Here is a 20,120-nt window from a genome sequence, read left to right as displayed (position 1 = left end):
GCCGCACCGTTTTCTGAGGAGACAGCTCTGCCATCCATTAAGGCTGCAGACGCTAGATCTCTAATGCACCAGCTCACCTGCAAACCTGAACTGGCCCTCTTCAGATTAAAAGCTCACGCATACACTAGATGGAGCCAGGAGTTTCCTGAAGGACAGACCTTAATTCGACTCGATTTTTAAAAATTTCCCTTGTGGTTTTTAATTATTAGAGAGAGCAAATGTCTCTGATGTTGAACTTACCCATCACGCGGCCTCTGTGTCAATGTCCTTAAGGCATCCCACGTGCTTCTTATAAGGTTACCTTCCCCTGAGAGCTGTCCGCATGGCCTTTCAAACCCCCAAGACTGGACACTGAGGAGTATATCACTCTTAAATTACAGCTCCTCCACAACCTTGATTTTGAAATGCGAATATATGAATGTATTAGCTCGGAATAAGCATGCAGATTTATGGAGAATAGCCATTTCGCTTTTATCAAGGGACCCAACGGGGCCTCTCTTGGTGTGCCTGGGGATTTGTTAAAGTTGGGATGTAGTTTGGGGGAAATGTGATGTAGCGTTAAAGTCATCTAAAAATCAATACAGCTGAAGCTCTCCGACATAACGGTCCCTCGAAGAGCTACAGCTGATTCTAACATTGAGAAGCCAGGAATAAAAGTCAAATCTAGAGTAGAAGTCACTGGAAATTGCAGTGAGGAGGGAAGCTGGGCGCCAGCCATCCCAGTGTGAGAGGATGGACTTGTTTCCTTTAAACACCTGACATATATTCAGCTGTTGGAGGTAGAAAGGTTTTTCTACTCCTTGTTTCGGCAGAAATCGATGGACTTAGCTTGTGGAATTGTCCTCCCTGCGTTTAGTAGCTAAAATAAAATAATCCTCATTGCTTGAATTACTAAACACATCTCTGCAGTCCAGGGGGGTCTACAGACAAGCAAGTGTTAATTAGATAATCCGGCGCCTAGAGCGGCTGGGGGTGGGGTGCAGAGGGACTCCGCAGCCCTGGTTTTGGGTGGTGGGATGGTGTCAGCAACTTGCCAGGTGGACTCAGGGCATCCTGCAGGCGGTGAGCAGGCGGCGCCCAGCAGCATCAAATCTGCATCGCTGAGGAGCATGGGGCGGAGAAGTCCAGGGTCAAAGCCAGTTTCGGAGACCCCCTCCCCCAGCGGGAGACGGTGGGCGTCTGGCTGCAGCGAGAGCAGCCAAGCCTCCCCCTCCTCCCCCATCCCGGGGCCCCAGGATTTCCTTGGAGAAGTCTCCCAAGCTCTCGAGTCCTCGCCTGCCTCCCCCCAGACCTTGATCCGACCACTTCAAAATCGCGGAGGCCGCAGTGGGGCGGAGGGAGGGAATGAGCAGGAATGGGGGCCTGGGGTTGGGGTGGGCGCACGGGAGAAGCCCCGGGAAGCGGCCAGCCTTCGGTGGGCTGGAGGGCGGCCCTAATGCACTTGGCGAGGGGGGGCGGGGGCGCAGACTCGCTGACTCCGCAATGCTCAAGCCTCCTTTACGACTCCCTGCTCTCCTCTCGGATCCGAGCCACCCCTGCAGCCCCGCCTCTGCGGGGCCCGAGGACACCGGCGGCGCGCCCTCCGCGCGGGGCCGGGGGTTCAACTCAGGCCCTCGCTTCCCCTTTAAGGGTTTCCGAAACTTTCCCCCCTGGTATCAGATGAGCCTCGTCACATCCGTTGGCCGCGGCCGCCGGGGCGCGTTCCGAGGAAGTTCAGGACACGAGTTTCCCCGGGGAGGAGGCGCGGCCCGAGGCCGGCGCGTGTGGGCAGGGCCGGCCCGGGGAGCCCAGCGGACCCCGCGCCGCGCTGCGACCTTGGCCGCGCCGGAGGGGCCCGGCCCTTGCGGGGCAGCCACCGCCCGCCAGAGGGGGCAGCGGCGACCAACTTGCTCAACTTGGCGGCGCGGGCTGTGGCGGCTCGGCGCCTCCCTCTCCTCCCCAGCCTCCTCCCCCGGCCCTCCTCCCATCCGCCGCCGCCGCCGGCCCGGGGCGCGCCCAGCCCTTCCCCGCAGCCCCGCGCCGCGCCGAGTCGGGTCGCACGCAGAGTCGCCGGCGGGACAGGACGGGCCGGGTCGGGCGCGTGCCCCGGGCCCCGCCGCCGGCATGGGCGCGCTGGCCCGGGCGCTGCTGTGGCCGCTGCTGGCCCAGTGGCTGCTGCGCGCCGCCCCGGCGCTGGCCGCGGCGCCGTTCACGCTGCCCCTCCGCGTGGCCGCAGCCACTGGCCGCGGGGTTGCGCCTACCCCCGGGCCCGGGCCCCCCGCCGTGCCCCGCGCCGACGGCCTGGCTTTCGCCCTGGAGCCGGCCGGGGGCGCGGCCAACTTCTTGGCCATGGTGGACAACCTGCAGGGGGACTCTGGCCGCGGCTACTACCTGGAGGTGCTGATCGGGACCCCCCCGCAGAAGGTAGGTCGGTGGGCGCTCGCCCGTCCACCCGGACCGGCGCCCCGCCAACCCTGCAGTCCTCCGGCTGTAGCCGCGGGGTCTAGGGGGCTCGTGACCCCAAGGCAGGCTGGAGTGGGGGGTGGGGGGTGGGGGGCGCAGAGGGCTCCTCTGGGCCAGAGCGGGTCGCGCGCCCTCGGCAGCGGTGGCAGCCCCGCCGGGGCGCAGCCCAGGGGTGTGTGCACGTGTTTCAGAACTTGTTCATCCCCCGCTCGGCTTGGCTGGGCAGCGAGGGGAGACCTGTAACTTCCATCGCAGGGACATTCCTTCTGGCGGCGACGCCCCCTTCCTGCCCGGAGACCGTGCCGCGGGCCTTGGGCGCGAGGCTGTGATTCGGGGGGAAGCGCTTTGTGTGACTATTGACACCCCACCCTTCCCGCGGGGCGCATTGCGAAGGAGGCAGGTGGCCGGCTCCGGCGGCGCCGTGAGCTTGGAGAGGGGTTCGTGCGTGCGCTCGGCGGGAGGCTGCGGGCCCGCGGGGCGAGCTGGCTGCGGGGCGAGCCGCGTTCCTCTCCCGGAGGCGGCTCCTTCAGCCGCCGGCCCCTCTGCTCGGAACCAAGTGTCCGCACACGCGGGTGAAAAGTGTTAACGCAGTCAGGCTGCTGGGGAAGCAGAGCGGCTGAGCCAGGCTTTCGGGGACCCAGTGGTCCCCCGGTAACAAAGTATCATCAAACAGCTTTCTTTCTCCTTCTCAGATGGATTTTCATTTATCAGCACTTTCTGTAGCAAGAAATAAATGTCCCCAGCCAGGCTCGGTCATCTCAAGAAAAACAACATCCCAGGAATCGATTTGACCCTCCTCTTCCTTCCTCATCAAAGTGTGATTTGAAGTCAGATCTTTCTTATCAGTAGAATACATTGTCTGGAGATACTTTATATTTACTTCTAACATTGTCATTTGGGTTCTAATTCAGCTGTGATTCCTCCATAAATAGAACAGACTCATGACTTCGGTGTAATTCTAATTAAATTATTCAAGACTTTCTTAAGAGAAACGGCGTGCCATGCTAATGCTTTTTAAAAAAGAAACTACTGAATAACTTCCATACTTGTTTAATTCGTCTTTTAAAAAACCTTCAAAAATGGATTCTGCTCAAAACTTTGATTCCAGTTCCCTTCATTTGCGCGTTGTCTCTGCCATCTGCAGGGTGGCTGGAGGCTGGAGGCCGGAGGCTGGAGGGAGGGCAGTTCAGGGAGTGGGAGGGAGTCAGCTGAGGAGGCTTAAGGGACCACAAGATGCTGGTGAGATCCACGTGAAAACATGTGCTGGGTGGTGAGAGCATTGTACGTTTCCGTCTCACAAGATCTCACACGATATTGAGGATGGACCTCTTTGTGGCCTAAGGATAACCTTGGGGAACAGGCCCTAAATGCCTCTCCATTTGGAAAAGGCGTGGCTTGGTGAAGAATTCATGTTTATTTTCGAGTAGGTGGGAATTCTCTCTATTGAGGTCACGCAGATTTCGGGGGCTGTGATAAATGGGCCCTGATGCCCATCTCCCTCCAGAGAAGAGGGGAAGGGAAAAAGCCTAAGGAAGAACTAAAAAATATTTCTCACCCGGCTGGGCTGGCGTGGCTCAGTGGTTGAGCATCGAATTGGTCACAGTTCGTTTCCCGGTCAGGGCACATGCCCAGGTTGTGGATTCGATCCCCAATGTGGGTTATGCAAGAGGCAGCCGATCAGTGCTTCTCTCTCATCATTGATGTTTCTATCTCTCTCTCCCTCTCCCTCTATGAAATCAAAAAAATATATATTAAAAGATAAAATAAAAATATTTCTCTTGGGCTCCTCAAAACAAAAAATATTCCATAAATAATAGCTTGTCTTTATTAATCAATAATCTTTGCTTTAAAACGAGGAAGCTTCAGTTACAGGAATGTATTGAGTACCTGATGCTCATCATATCTTTACCTAGTCCAAGGAAGAAGTTTACTCAAGGTTATTTCTCAGAGAAATGTTAGCATGTTTCCAGGGAAGGCTGTTTTTAACAATCTACCTATAACTTTTACATTTGACAGGAAATGAAATATTCTGTGCCTCTTTCCTGGCCCGATTTAGTAATAAGCTGCTTTATAGCAGGTCTATGTGTGTGATCTTTGCAAATGCCTCCTGTGAACTCTTCGGTGGTGGTGACAAGTGCATTAGGATTGGTTTTTCCCAGTCTCGCCTGCGGTGTCTGACCCCCAGCAGGTGTTCACAGCAGGTTCCCCGCGCAGCCAGCCTGCACCGTGGGGTGACTTCTGAACCCAGAGTGAGCCTTCCTGCTCCCTTCGTGGCCAAGACTCATGATTTATATTCTCTGTGGATTCTCTGAAGCCTAAAACTTGCTTAGGTTGAGAGAAAAATGGAATTATAAATTCAAGTGGTAAACAGCCAACACTTTTGGGAGAATTAAGTAATAGTCATAGACAGTGTGAAGGGCTCCCCTCCGGCCAGCACAGTGCCATGGGGTGTGTGTGTGTGTGTGCGCGCGCGCGTGCTGATCCAGGGGTGCCTCACAACCACCTCATGGTTCTCATCCCTCATCCCTGTTGATGGGGTGGGAAGACTGGGACTTGGAGAGGCTGAATGACTTCCCCAGGGCAACAGGACAAGGAAGCAGAAGTTGAACCAGGAGCTGGATTCCAGAACCCAAGTTCTGAACCACCAGGCAGAACCTGCTCCCTTGTCTTCCTGCCTCATGGCTTCTTTGCATTTTGACTTCAAAGATCCCTGGACCCTACACCCCAAGGTGTTAGGGATTTAATGTGCAACCAAACCTGGTCTCTCCCACTCCCCCATCTCTTCCTCTTCCTTCTGGGCATAATGAATAGTTGGATGCAGGTTTGCATGGGAGAGAAAGTGAGAGAGAAGATTCAACAGGAACCAGAGCTCCCCCGCCCCCCACCCACCCCCTTAGGAAAACCAGCTGTTGGACATGGGCTGGTTCCCTGAATGCTTTAATCAAGAACTGGGGCTCCTTGTTCTGCCTGACACTCTTCAAGGCGTGACAGGGATCTGCCCAGAAGCCCCGGGAGAGCAGGACCCCGTTGGCATGGAGATGAGAGCTGGGTGTTTGTGACCATTATGTGACTTCTGACGGTAGAGAACCCGAACCCACCCGAGCAGTGTGGTCTTATTAATAATAATAATGGTGTCCTAAAGTGATTATAATTGCAGCAATTTCCATGATAAAAAAAGGACTTTCATGCTAACCCAGTAAATCTAACAGAAGATGCTAAAGGTCTGCATCTCTATACCTGGTAATGGCTTTGAAAAGGCTTCAGGGGTTTCTGTTGAAAGATTTCTGTCATCTCCGCTAATATGGGTAAAACAGGCAGCAAAATGATTTTCATAGTTAAACATCTGAATGTAAAAGAAGAAGCCCACATTATTCTGGGCACTCGCATTGTAATCATGGTGCGTTGGCTTGATTATTACTTAGTACGCAATTTTTGGGAAGGATTTGAACTGAAAATACGAACCAAGCCTATGCAACTTAGGAGTAAGCCATCCAGTGTCCCCAGATTGCATTAAGCTCCCTGCCAGCCAGGCTGAAAAACAGGAAGGCGGCGGCCAGCAAGAAGAGATGTGATAGAACAAACCGAGAAGGTAAACAATTAAGGGAAAAGGAAAAGATTAGTGGGGTTAAAAGAACAAGAAAGTCAGAGCTAGCGTCTCCGCGGCTTCTGTGCGTGAAGGTGGCAGCCTCTGAGCTGGAGACAGAGTTCAACATGGGTGGCCCTGCTAGGAAGGACGGCAAAGGCCCACCCAGGACATCGGCGCAATCACCTGGGAGGCGTGGTCTGAGAAGCCGTTCACCACCCTGGCATTGACCGCCAACCTTTAATTCAGGCGTATAGCGTGCTGGGCACCACGCTAGGTGGTCTGCACAGGTCGCCTCATCTCATCCTCGCAACAGCCTTTGAAGTGTGTATAGTTATTTGACTTCATTGTCAGCCCGAGAGGCCAAGTGCTTTGTCCAAGGCCACCCTGGCGAGTGGCCGAGCTGGGAGAGCAATCGGGTCTGCCCAGTCCACAGTCCGAGCCCCGCACCACTGCTCTTGCTGTGCACGTGGACTTTTTAAATAACTACCTGGCCCAGCTGGCGTGGCTCAGTGGTTGAGCATCGACCTATGAACCAGGAGGTCACGGTTTGAGTCCTGGTCAGGGCACATGCCTGGATTGTGGGCTGGATCCCCAGTGTGGGGCGTGCAGGAGGCAGCCAGTCAATGATTCTCTCTCATCATTGGTGTTTCTGTCTCTCTCCCTCTCCCTTCCTCTCTGAAGTCAATACAAATATTTTTAAAAATAAATAACCAACCACCCTCATTCGCTGTGAGTTGTGTGGGTGTAGTGGGAAGCGTCCTGGACTTATTGTGGGGCCTGGACGCGGGTGGCATTGCACACAAGGTCACGGGCAGTTGATCAACCCCCTCTCCCCCGTGTTCTCCGTTTCTCATTAGTTAATGATCTTTGCGTTTTTCTTTTCCTGAGGCTGCTGCAATAAATGACCACAAACTAGGTGGCTTAATAGAAATGTGTTTTCTCACAGTTCTGGAGGCCAGAAGTTCAAAATCAGGGTGTGGGCAGGGCCCTGCTCCCTCCAGGGGCTCCAGGGGAGGGTCCTTCCTGCCTCTCTCAGCCCCTGTGGCTGCTGCAGGGCTTGGCTTTCCTTGGCTCTTCACTGCATTACTCCAATCTCCACCTCCATCCTCACGTGACAGTCTCCCTGCCGTGTGTGTGTGTGTGTGTGTGTGTGTGTGTGTGTGTGTGTGTCACTGCGCTGGGGCCCACCCCAATCTGTTCTGACCTCGTGTTAGCTTGATGACATCTGTAAAGACAGTTACCGGGGTTTAGAACTCCAACCTGTCTTTTTGAGGAGACACAGTTCAACGCACAAGTTTGTTCTGAGTTTATTGTTCCATGGATTTTTTTCTTTGTTTCTAACCCATCTTTTAATTGCCAATAACTCTGACTTGGAATTCACATATCGTTTTTATTGAAGGTAGTAGCATTGCCATCATAGGGAGCCTGTGACAGTCGGGGACATATGGAGCCTGTGACAAGATCCTGCCCTGGGGGACAGTCGGGTGGCAGAATGAGGACGGATTTTAGATTTTTGTTGTTTTTTAAAAAAATATATTTTTAATGATTTCAGAGAGGAAGGAAGAGGGAGATAGAAACATCAATGAGGAGAGAGAATCATTGATCAGCTGCCTCCTGCACACCCCACACTGAGGACTGAGCCCGAAACCAGGAATCAAACTGTGACCTCTTGGTTCATAGGTCGACGCTCAACCACTGAGCCACGCTGGAAAGGCAGGTTTTAGATTCTTTCCTGTATTTCCGTGTCCGTTTCCTCACTAGACAGCAATTGCTTACCATGTTAAAGAATCTCCTATCTATCGCACTGCTTCTGGAGTTGCTGGCGTTACGGTGTCACGGGAAAAGCCCACTCTCCCAGGCCCTGGCATTTACACACCAATGACAAACAGGTTCTCACGTTCCCAGCAGCACAGATGAAGAAAGGCTTGGCAGCTCGGATTCCGTGTTCGGAAGACCGGGAGGCGTCTGTCACATGGTTCCAATCAGATGCATTTGATGTGAAATACACACCTTTCTCCTCAAGTTCATCCTCCCACCATCGCCGGCGCTGTCTGACTTCTGTCCGGTTTCCTTCACTGCAGGAAGCTGGGCTTCACCTCCTTCCTCTCGGCTTCCTGTTTCCCCCGGAACGATTGCCCGTCCTTCTAACTAAAAGCCAGAAGGGAAGTAGGGCCAGCTGTCGCGGTGATGCCCAGTTGCTCAGGACCTCAGGAGGGGACCTCAGAGGGGCGTCCCCCCCCCCCCCCCCATGGCGCCTGGCAGCGTGCCCTGGGATTGACTTTCCATCTCAGAACTGGGTGGAGCAGGCCCAGCCCTTGGGCCCTGGATTCAGCATCCCCCTGGGCTGAGGGTGGGGCTGGTGCTGACTGCCCCAGCCCCATGCAGAGGGCAGCAGGAGTAGGCGCCCAGTCCTGTGTGACAGTGAGCAGGGAACCGTCCCTTCCACCTAAGCGCTCCTTTTACTGCTAACAGTGGGCCTCTGCTCCAAAGCCATCTGCCGCAGCTTCCTCCTCACACTTCTGCTTGTCCAGCTGGACTTGACGTTGGCACCGGGGCTCATTGTACGCTAGTGACAGCAGATGCCACCTGGGAGCCCCAACACACCCGTGAGGCTGGTCCGCCGTGGCCCCTGTGCCTTCGCGCATCCATATTTATGGGGGCGGAGGGGAGGGGCGTGAGGGTGTGAGGCCTGCATTGCAGGCTGGTTTCCCAGGCTGTGGAGAATTTGTGTGTGATGCACAGTCGGCCTGCCGGTCACTCAGCTCCCCTTCGCCCTCTCCTGGCCCAGATGGGCTATTTGAGGCTTTGCCTATTGCTACTCAATAAAAAAGGGTCGCGTTTTGCTCTTGGAATTCTCCAAGCGGGGAAATACTCTCAGTGCTGAAATGGCCACGTTAAGGGCACAACACTAGCCGGTTCAGTTTTGAGTTAGTGCTTGCTCCGCAGCTCAGGTCCCGGGCGATGTCTGCAGGTGTTTATTGTACGGCACGGCATATGCCTGTGGCTGGAGGTACTCGGCCTCGGGCGGCCACTGTAGGAGGAGGAGGGGGCTGTCTGGAGAGTGAGGCCCGGTGCCCAGGGCCAGCTCCATCGTTCCAGGGAGCCGTGCAGGGCGGCGGGGAGCCCGCTTCCATTTCATACTGAACAGAGTGGGAGATTTATGCCTGGCCTCCTAGGGACAGCCTACTGCTCCCACCGCACATCTCCAGCCCCTCCCAAACCAGCCGATAAATGGCCTTGTTAGCAGCGGTCAGGGAAACACTTCCACTCCCCACCTGTGCAAACCCCTGCCAGATGCCAGCCCATGGGCAGCCCCCGCAGAAGGTGGTGCCCTGGGGAGAAGAGGTGGAAGGCCGTGAATGGACACCTTTCCCCGAGAGCAGAGAGGGCGGGGTGATCTGGCCGGGCCCTTTGGCAAGGTGGGGACCGGTTGCTGGAACAGAAGCTGCTTGCTGAGAAGGTGGGCGAGGGTGCCAGCAGCCTCGGAGGGGCACCCAGGCCCTTCCCACCACACCAGCTGCTCCTGGGGCGAGTCGTAGGCTTTTCCCGATCGGACAAGCTACTGCGTGGTTGGTGCGGTCATCTGGGGATTGGGTGTTCCCGGTGCCGATCCCAGGTCTGCTGCTTGCCAGGTGCTGGGTGTGGAGCCTCCGTTTCCTCTCCTGTAAACCAGGCGAGTGGACCAGGGGAGCCGAGAAGCTGCAGGCTCGAACCCGCCACCGCCACCGTGCATGTTATTTGTGGGCGCTTTCCGTGGCGCTGATTCGCATCCGCTATAATGCAGCTAAGCCAAGCCCCGGGTTCTGTTCAGGTGCAGAACCTGTTCAGTGCCGGGGAGAGGGGAAGTGGATTGTGCTGGCGCTCAGCCGACCACAGTGGCAGAGCCTTCTAGAGCTGGTTAGAAACTCAGATTCCTGTGACCCCATCCAGACTTCCTGGGGAGACCTGCTGCCCTGGGGCCTGAGAGCCTGCGTTTGATGGTGCTCCCCTTGAGCAGCCGCCGGCCCAGCCCTTGGGCACTACGAACAGCGAACAGCGCCAGGGGCTCCTCTGTTTTCTGTGCGAAATGGGTGTGTTTTTCATCCTCCTGAACGCGGTTGTTTGGTTAACTATCTCCTCTGCCCGTTGGGAAATCTCTACCTCACGCAGCCTGTGTTCCCGAAGCTTCCTCAAGTTGGCAGGTGGAACCTGGAGTGAGTTGTGTTCTGGGGAAGCTCTCGGAAGCCGGGCGTTCAGTCTCCGTGCTGAATGGCAGCCTTTCAAATTTCTAGTCCCCGGAGCAGTAATTTGTAATTCAATAAACATGAATTCCTAGGGAAACAAAAAGGAAAGAAAGACATGCAAATACTAGCGCCACTTCTTCAGTTATTAGATTCAGCAGACATCCCACTTGTGCACGGGTCTCAACGTTTCTGGGGCTTCCTCCTCTCCCTGTTCCCTGGCGGTGGGTTAGGGCACCGCGTTCAGATGTGTCACTCTGTGTGGATTGGTGCCTTAGCAGAGCGCGTGGGGCTCTAAGAAGTGTTTGCTGGATGAGGGGCGGGACAAATGAGAAGTTGTTGCGAATGGTTCCAGTACCAGCTTTGTTGGGGCCTCCTCCCCTCAGTGGGGCAGTGGTGGTTCTTGCTAAAGCCAGCAGGAAATGTGGTGGGCTTGGGTTCTGGGCTTCCCAGCCCTCTCCGGGGGGCCTGGGGCTAGAGCTTCCCCCAGGGCTGGCCAATGGTCTAACTCTGGTTCTCAGCCCAGGAAAGGGTGCCCTCCAGGGGCCTTGGCACTCCCCGAGACAGTTTTGGTTGTTATAATTGGGTGGCGCCATTGGCATCTAGTGGATAGATGGGAGCAGCTGCCAGAGCAGGGAGGGGAAGGTGTCTGTCGGAAGCATGCCGGGAGGGGCAGCTGACACCTGTTGAGCCCCGCCCCCATCTTTACAGTCTGGTCTTGTCCTGGCATCATGTGCTTCTTGCCAGATACAGCCAGGCGCATCGGGAGTGTTAAAAATCATCTCTAACTGGAGTGATTGGGTATTAGAAGAATTTTTTAATATATATTTTTATTGATTTTAGAGAGGAAGGGAGAGAGAGATAGAAACATCAATGATGAGAATCATTGATGGGCTGCCTCCTGCACGCCCCCTACTGGGGATGCAGCCCGAAACCCAGGCATGAGCCCTTGACTGGAACCAAGCCTGAGACCTTTCAGTCTGCAGGCCGATGCTCTATCCACTGAGCCAAACCAGCCAGGGTGAGAAGGAAGAGTTTTGAACCGGACTCAAGGAATGAGCGTGCTTTCATTCCTTCAGCGTATTTATGAAGCACTGACTGGCTGCCAGGGCCCGGTCTAAGCCCTGGGAGGCAACAGTCAAGTAGACAGAGGTGCTCCTTGCTCCTGTGGGAGTCGTGTGCTTGTGGGGAAGGCAGACTGTAAGAAGGCAAGCAGAATTCAGACAAAGGCTATGAAGACAATACAAGCGGGTAATGCTGTGGACTTAACAAACCAACAAGACTGCTGTAGAGAGGGTCCCTGGAGGAGACCTTTCTGAGGAGGCATAGTTTGGGCTGTGAGAGCAGAAGAGAGGCTAACATTCGAGGAATAAAAAAACAAATACCTTCTACCACGGAGTGCTTTTGAGAGCATCATTGCAACCGAGGAACCACAAACAGTTTTAAGGCTCTCCTTAGAACAGCGGTTCTCAACCTGTGGGTCGCGAACCCTTTGGCTGTCGAACGACCCTTTCACAGGGGTCGCCTAAGACCATCCTGCATATCAGATCTTTACATTACGATTCATAACAGTAGCAGCATGACAGTGATGAAGTAGCAACGAAAATAGTTTTATGGTTGAGTCACAGCATGAGGAACTGTATGTAAGCCAGAAGGTTGAGAACCACTGACTTAGAACCTTCCCTAAGTGACGGAGGGTCCAGCTCCCGCAGCCTCCGTGCCAGTCTGGTTGTGACTCTGGTGGCCACGTGCACTTTGAACCCTTTTCTAGAAGAGGAAGATGTGATCTGTAGGCACCAAGCAAGACAACATGGTTGGGGTGGGAGGAGATTGTTTGAGGTTAAAAACAACCACAGAACCTCCTTGGATGGCTGAGCGCTCTGAACCTAGGACTTCTGAATGGCTAGTGCCCGCTGCCTACTAATCCTCCAAGTAGTCACCTGATCCCACAAGTTCAATGGAGCCATGACTGAGTTTACTGAAGCGTGGCTCCCGTATGTTTTGTGTGCATAAGGATTCATTACCGAACAGCTTGTGGGTGTTTTATATAACATCAATTCTTAAGTGCGTACAAATTTCAAAAAATATATAAACTATTTTTCATCATCCTTCGATCAGTAAAGGCAAGTACATTTAGGATGTTAAGCATGAGGGACACGGACAATCAGCTTCTCGTTGCCCACCTTCCTGCTCACTGTGCCCAAACAGGAGAGGCTGCGTGCCAGGCGCTGGGCTGTTCACAGAAGGTGGGGTCCCTGTGTGCCCACGGACGGGCCTCGCCTCTCCTCCATGTCCAGCTGACACCTCCCTGGGGGGTGCTCCTCTCTGTCTCTCTGAACACATACCTCAGCGTGCTGGGTTTTAGACCCATGAGGCTGGCCAGAGAAAATCCCAGTATTTGTGTTCAGGCCTCAGGGAAGACAGGGACCTGCAACACCTTACCTCGGCCTCCTGCTCCCGCCCAGCTTCACCAGAGCTCTTCTAGGTGCCCGGTGCTTAGCAAGGCCTGTGCTGCAGGGGTGCTCCTTCCCACTTCCTGTGATTCCGGGAGGCTGCACCACCTCAGACCCCACCTGTGAGTGACCGGAGATATAGAGCCCAGCCATCCTGGCTTCACTGGCCAGACAGCGTTTCCACCATCTCTCAGAGTCCTGACGCCGTTTTCACATTGTCTTCTACATCAGTGCTGTTGATAAGCCCAGTGAAATTGGGATTTTTGATTCTTTGTATGCTAACTGTACATGAAATACTGAGATGTAGGAGATACTGTATATGTGCTATTATTAGACCTGATATTCCAAAATTTCATAAGAATATCTTAGGATGGCCTTCTATGTTTTAATTTTTTATTTTATTATTATTATTACTAGAGGCCTGATGCACAAAATTCGTGCAAGAGTAGGCCTTCCTTCCCCTAGCTGCCAGCACCAGCTTCCCTCTGACACCCGGGACCCGGGCTTCCCTCTCAACCCTATAGCTTCGTCCGGAAGGTCGTCCAGAAGGATGTCTGGAAGGACGCCCGGTCTAATTAGCATATTACGCTTTTATTATTGTAGATTTTATTGTGGCACTTGCTGAGTCTTTTCAGTTTAGAAGCTCATGACATTGAGTTCTGAGAAATTTTCTAGTAAAATGTCTGTTCTCTCTGTTCAGTCCTCCAATTGTCCATGTGTTAGGCCTTCTACTTTGGTTTCTCCTATTCTGCCTTTCTTTGTCTTCTGCCATCTTAGCTTTTCTTTTAACAGCACTTTGTTCCCCTCAGGATGTTTTTTGTTGTTGCTCCCCATTATTTCAGAGTTGTATATCTTCTATTGCTCTGAGGAAATTATGATTTTTGGGGCAGTTTTCTTTCTGCTTCCTGCCTTTTCTCTCTTGTCTCTGAGTTCCTTTCCTTGGGGTGTTTGTCGTGGTCTCTGTCTCGCACTAGAGGCTTTCCTCAAATACGTGGCAAGTATTGACTGACTGTACTTAAAAGAGAAGCATTTAAAGGGCTGATTGGAAGTTCGGGGCTGTACCCTGTAGGCAGAGTATACAGTTTATTTTCATTATTTATATTCAAGTCTAACTTTTGAAACATGGCAATGATGACGGTGCTGGTACCTGACCTGTGGCAGATATTTTCAGTTGGGTGATGAAACCCAAGCACCTTCCCAACACTCAGCCTTCTCTCTGGCCCGAAGCTTTCATTGTGGCCTGCTTGGTGACAAGGACACAGCTCTGGACATGGACCTAAATGGAGGGCCCCGGGGGGATTTCAAGGAAAGCTTATGTTTTCCTGATAAAAGTGGCAGATAAGGCTGAAATGATCATTTCTCCTGTGTTAATGTAAAAACCATTGAAACCTGTAAAGAATTTTTGTGAGTTTATTTGAGCCAAACTGTCGACATATGCCGGGAAGCAGAACCTCAATGAATTGAGATAATGCTCCGGAGAATGGCGGGGTTACATTTGTATTTATACATTTGCAATCAAAGGAGGGACGTAGGTGGGTTACATGAAATTCATTGGTGATAGATTAAGGAGGAGGGATAAAGCAAAGCAGGGAAACTCCTGGGATTGGATAAAAAGTAAAATGATGGACACATACTTAGGTGGGTGCAGGATCAATTAACATGATGATGAAGGAATCTGTGGTATCTATCCTGGCGCCCAGCACATTTGGTTGTGCCCCAGGGGCTCCAGAAAAAGGGAAGTTACAAGTTACCCAGACATTTCAAAGGGTATGTTATCATCGATGCAAAAAGACACATAGGCTCAGTTAAGGTAAAGGTTGACCTTGTCAGTGAAGAGACTAGCCTAGGACGTAACTGCCCACCATAACTGCTTTTAGTTAAAGTTTAATTTCAGACCATCCTTTGTGGTTACTTTAGGTCTCTGAGTTTGTAAGACTGCCATGCAGGCCTCCCCTGAGCTTGTCAGGTCAGCATGTGGCCCCTTTCGTCCACACCTGCCTCCTGCCTTTGATAAAAATGCAAGGCTTTCAATGGGGACAGCCAACTTCTGACCTTGAATGAGAGGTCAGGAGAAACCAGGGTGGTCTGCCCTGATTTTACTTGAGATGTTGACCCAGTCCCAACAATCCCTAGAGACGTCTTGATTTGGAAAAAAACAAACCTCTAGTTGTTTGATCCACCCTAAATCTATAGTTTCCTGTTTACTTCCTTCTAAAAACATTCCAAACGATGAATCATCATAACCTGAGAAGGGGGGGAAAAAGCTTAATAATTTAAAAAATTAGTTTAAGGCAATTTGCCATCTTTTTCCTCTCCTGGAAATCTCCGGAGAAGAGGACACGTCTAAAAGTCTTCTGTTATTGTCTTTGCTGCTGTTATGGACAAGGCCCTTATTTCCCGTGGGCAAGGTGTGGACCCTGTCGCAGGGATCTAAACTTTGGTCACCACAAAAGGAGCCCCAGATGAGAGGGCCACCGGAGGGGATTTGGTATGGGCTAGACCGGGCGTCAGCAAACTCAGGCCCGTGGGTCAGATCTGCCTGTTTTTGTAAATGGAGTTCATTGGAACGTGGGCATACCGACCTCTCTCCGCGTGGTCTGTGCTGCTTCCCCACCACAATGTCAGAACTGAGTAGCTGAGACGGACACCACATTGCGGTAGCCTCCCCCCTCCACTGCCTGACTCTCTACAGAAAACAATTGCTGTCCTCAGGGTTAGACTGTCAGGTGCTCCAGAGAGACGAGGAGGGAGTGCAAGTGGCCACTGGCCAGCAGCAGTCTCGCCCACCTCAGGAAGCTGCAGGTGGGGGCATCCCTGGTGGGTATGGGGAGGGGGAGATGGTGGCTCTGAGGAGCCCACTGCATACCCTACGAAAGGAAGGTTGAGCAAATAGACATCAGCCATACCCAGAACCACCCGTGAAGTTAAGGACGATCCTCCCCCCGCTCCTCCTTCTGTCCTGAAGGAATCAGGCGTCGTCATGAGCAAGGTGGGGACATAGAAATGAGTCCCCACCACGCCTCCCCTTCCCTTCAGGAGTCTCTGAGCCCAAGACAAGCGCATGTTACTGGGTGCCAGGTAGCAGCGTTGATGTTGCCTAGGACTGGACTTGTCATACCTGAAAATGAATGTAGTGCCACAAAGCTATTGAAAAAAATACAAGCTTTGCCTGCGATTTCATCCAAGGGTGAAGCAGAACAATTTACAGAGCTTGTTTGAAGTTAGTTGTAGGACGAGGGAAAGTCCTATTAAAATGCTATCTCATCACACAAACCCTGCCGAGGGAAGTTTGGAAACGTCTAGCCACCTTCCATACACATTTATCCTTCAACTCAGAAATCTACTTCTAGGAGTTTCCACAGAAGTTAGGTTGGGAAAAACTTTGAAAAGCAACTCACAAATCGATTCACTAGGACAGTATTTCCACTGTAGCAGCAAGTGATTGGAACAGCGTTCATCAAAAAAGGACTGATTGGCCCTAGCCGGTTGGCTCAGTGGATAGACCATTGGCCTGTAGGTTGAAGGGTCCCAGGTTTGATTCCAGTCGAGGGCATATGACTGGGTTGTGGGCTTGATCCCAAGTAGGAGGCATGCAGGAGGCAGCCGATTAATGATTCTCTCTCATCATTGATGTTTCTATTTCTCGCTCCCTCTCCTTTTCTCTCTGAAATCAATAAAAAGATATATATATATTTTAGGAGCTTGGTGCACAAATTCATGCATAGGTGGGGTCCCTCAGTCTGGCCGGCAATTGGGGCCGGTTGGGGCCTGCTGGCTGGAGGAGAGAGACTGCAGGAGGTTGGCCAGCTGGGGGGAGGGACCACAGGAGGTTGGCTGTGGGAGTGCACTGCCAGGGGGCAGCTCCTACATTGAGCGTCTGCCCCCTGGTGGCCAGTGCAAGTCATAGCAACTGGTTGACTGGTTGTTCAGTTAACTGGTTGTAATGGTCACTTAGACATATATGTATGTATATATATATATATATATATATATATATATATATATATATATATATATGTATATATTGAAAAAAAAAAGAAAAGGGACTAACTGGTGGGATGTAGGACATAGACCATGGAGCGTGACCGAACTGGAATGAGTGAGGACCATCTTAGAGAGTCTCAGGGGAGGAGAGCAGGTGGAGAAGAGAGTGGGTTAATGTGTCTGCTCACCTAGGAGAGCGGACAGGCTTGCCAGGCGTCTCGCTTGGGAGACTGTCCAGGACGAAGGTCTCCAGAGTGGGGGTGACAATGCGGTTCAGCGAACATGGCCTCTCCCTCACACGTTCCTTTGCCCCCAGCCTGTTGGACCATCTGCAGACTTCAGCACTTCCTTGGTGTGGTGTGCTTTTTAAGGACAAGGTGCGTGTGTTTATTGCCTAGAAAGCCTCAGCCCAGAAGGGCTGACTTCACAGGGACCACAATGGGCTGGCAGAGGTATGCGACTGAGTAGACACTGAAAAAAATATAAACACAATGAAAATGGGTCCCTTTGGGGTGATCTTTTAACACCAAGTTAGAAACTGCTTTTCAAAGGAAAACCCAGCTGTGGAGAGAGTCTTATAAAGATACTAGAGGCCCGGTGCATGAATTCATGCACAGGTGGGGTCCCTCAGGGTGGCCTGTGGGGATCGGGCCCCAGCTCGTGCCCCAGCTCGTGCCCCAGGCTCGCAGCCCCAGCTTGTGCTCCCAGCCTCATAGCCCTGCAGCCCCGCCTGGCACCCCGCCTTGGCCTCACACCACCCACTCACCTGCTCTGCCATCCTGCCGCGGTCTTGCTCTCATCAGGGCCCATTGGGGCTGGCAGCGCCTCCACTCCCGACTGCTGCCAGCACCATGTCACTGATGCCTGCCATGTTCCACGCCGCCCCCTGGTGTTCAGCATACGTCATAGCGAGCAGTCAAACTCCCCATCGAGGAAACAGTTTGCATATTAGGCTTTTATTATATAGGACTAGAGGCCCGGTGCACAAAAATTTGTGCACTCGGGGGGGAGGGGGGTCCCTCAGCCCGGCCTGTGCCCTCTCGCAGTCTGGGACCCCTCGGGAGATAACAACCTGCTGGCTTAGCCTGCTCCCGGGTGGCAGAGGGCAGGCCCAATCCCTAGGTGCAGCCCCTGGTTGGGCTCAGAGCAGGGCCGATTAGGGAGTTGGGGCGCCGCCCCCTGTCATACACAGAGCAGGGCGATCGGTAGGTTGTGATTCCACCCTCAGTCACGCTCAGGGTAGGGCCGATTGGGGGGTTGGGGTACCATCCCCTGTCACACTCAAGGAGAGTCGATGGGGAGGTTGTGGCACCACCCCCTGTCATGCACAGAGCAGGGCCAATCAGGCGGTTGGGGCATTTCCCCCTGTCACTCACAGAGCAGGGCCCATCATGGGGGTTGGGGCTCTGTACCCTGTCACGCACAGAGCAGGGCCAATCAGGGGGTTGGGGTGCCGCCACTCTCACACTCAGGGCAGGGCCGATGGGGAGGTTATGGCTCTACCCCGTCACACACAGAGCAGGGCCCGTGGGGGGGGGGGGGGGTTGGGGCGCCGCACCCTGTCACACACAGAGCCACAGGGCGATCAGGGGGTTTGGGCGCTGCCCCCTGTCACGCTGATCCCAGTGCCGGGAGGCCTCGCGGCTCCACTGATCCCGGTGCTGGGAGGCATATTACCCTTTTACTATATAGGGTAGAGACCTGGTGCATGGGTGGGTGCCAGCTGGTTTGCCCTGAAGGGTGTCCTGGATCAGGGTGGGGTCCCCACTGGGGTGCCTGGCCAGCCTGGGTGAGGGGATGATGGCTGTTTGCAGCTGGTCACACATCCTTCAGGGTGGGGGTCCCCACTGGGGTGCCGGCCAGCCTGGGTGAGGGGATGATGGCTGTTTGCAGCTGGTCACACATCCTTCAGGTTGGGGGTCCCCACTGGGGTGCCTGGCCAGTCTGGGTGAGGAGCTGAGGGCTATTTTCAGGCTGGGGGTGACTGAAGCTCCCAACCGCTCCTTTTTTTCTTTTCTTTTTTTTTTTTATTCTGGGCCAGCTTTAGCTTTGAGGCTTGGCTCCAGCTCTTAGGCCTCCGCTGCTGAAAGTAGGTTTCTGGCCTTTGCTCACAATGTTGCGATCCTGCTGGCTGAAGCCCGGCAGGTTTCTGGGGTTTTGTTTAGCTTCTATGTTTGTTACATAGTTGCTTGCAGCTCAGAGGCCTGCAGCGGCAGGCGGGGAACGTTGGAGTCCTCCGTCACTGAAGCAAGCAAGCCTCATGTTAGTTTCAAGCTGCCTGGCTGCCGGCCGCCATCTTGGCTGGCAGTTAATTTGCATATCGCCCTGATTAGCCAATGGGAAGGGTAGTGGTCGTACGCCAATTACCATGTTTCTCTTTTATTAAATAGGATGTTTAAATGTTTCCATCATTATTGGATTGTCTACTACCAGAGATGATAGAAGTTTGCTGTCTGCAAAAACACTTTGAACATTCAGTTCAGACACTAAATTTATGACCTGTGTAAAAATCTTCCAAACAATTTTAGTTCTTTAAGAAAAAACAAACAGAGAGAAGTAGTACCTCTGGTTAGTTCACTAGAGCTAGGGTCAATGAGGGTTTACTGTTCACTGTCCCCATTTTACAGATGAGGAAACTGAGGCACAGATGGTTACATTGTGAGGCAACACAACTCCTGAGGGCAGAGCAGGATTTGAAAACGGGTGGGTGTTCCTCCACTGTGTGCTCTGAACCACCGCACTAAGCCACCTCCTAGCACATACGTTACAGATGTGCACACACATAGGGTTGAGTACTGAGAAATATTTTTCTTGATGGTATAGTTTACCCTAAAAATTTCAGAATCACTAGTCTGTGAGAATTTTAGGAGCCTTTATAAGGATGGGTGGGCCTGGTTTGATTCATTGCTGAGCAGAGCCAGTGTCCTGGTACCCAGCCCGTTCTTGGGTAAACACAGGTACTCAGCAAATAGCTGAACATACTGAGCTGCAGAAGGTCAGGGAAACAGAGATCCAAGTCACGGTCCAGTCAGCCTTCACTGCCATCTCCGAAGTGTCCGCAGGCCCGTGGGGTTGGATTGAAGCCGTGTGACCTGCAGGGGCTCAGGGCCTCATCCCTGGGTGTGCTGGCCCACCCTCTCTGTGGGCTGAATTATGTCTCCCCCTCCCCCCTCCAATCATAAGTTGAGCTCCTAACCGCCGGCACCTTAATGTGACTGCATTTGGAGAGAGGGCCTTTAGAGTGTAATTACCTTAAAACGAGGCTGTCAGGGTGGGCCCTCATCCTGTGTGACTGGTGCCCCTTAAGAACAGATGGCAGAGGGGAAGAGAGAGAGAGAGAGGCCAGGTGTGCGCATGCACAGCGGGATGGCCACGCGGAGAGGCAGCAGGGGGCCCCAGGAGAAAAGGACCTGCGGGCATCTCTACTTCAGCCCT

General features: G+C 53.2%; 1 protein-coding gene across 5 annotated transcripts in view; it reads left to right on the top strand.

Annotated features, from left to right (window-relative positions):
• Positions 1 to 1,708: 1,708 nt before the first annotated feature.
• The window catches only part of BACE2 (beta-secretase 2), a 72,565-nt gene continuing 54,153 nt past the window's right edge, over positions 1,709 to 20,120 (top strand). For 2 of the 5 annotated variants that reach the window (XM_036349345.1, XM_036349346.1), the window contains exon 1: positions 1,709 to 2,403. In XM_036349345.1, coding sequence (XP_036205238.1) covers positions 2,104 to 2,403 — 300 coding nt within the window. In that variant the 5' untranslated portion in view covers positions 1,709 to 2,103. The remainder of the gene's footprint in view (positions 2,404 to 20,120) is intronic. The other 3 variants (XM_036349344.1, XM_036349347.1, XM_036349343.1) reach the window with 3 other exon arrangements.

Source organism: Myotis myotis, unplaced genomic scaffold, assembly GCF_014108235.1.
Source record: "Myotis myotis isolate mMyoMyo1 unplaced genomic scaffold, mMyoMyo1.p scaffold_m19_p_2, whole genome shotgun sequence".
In the NCBI taxonomy this organism is placed as follows: Eukaryota; Metazoa; Chordata; class Mammalia; order Chiroptera; family Vespertilionidae; genus Myotis; species Myotis myotis.
The sequence above is the reverse complement of the archived record's forward strand: the minus strand, read 5'-3'. Positions and strand labels throughout refer to the sequence as shown.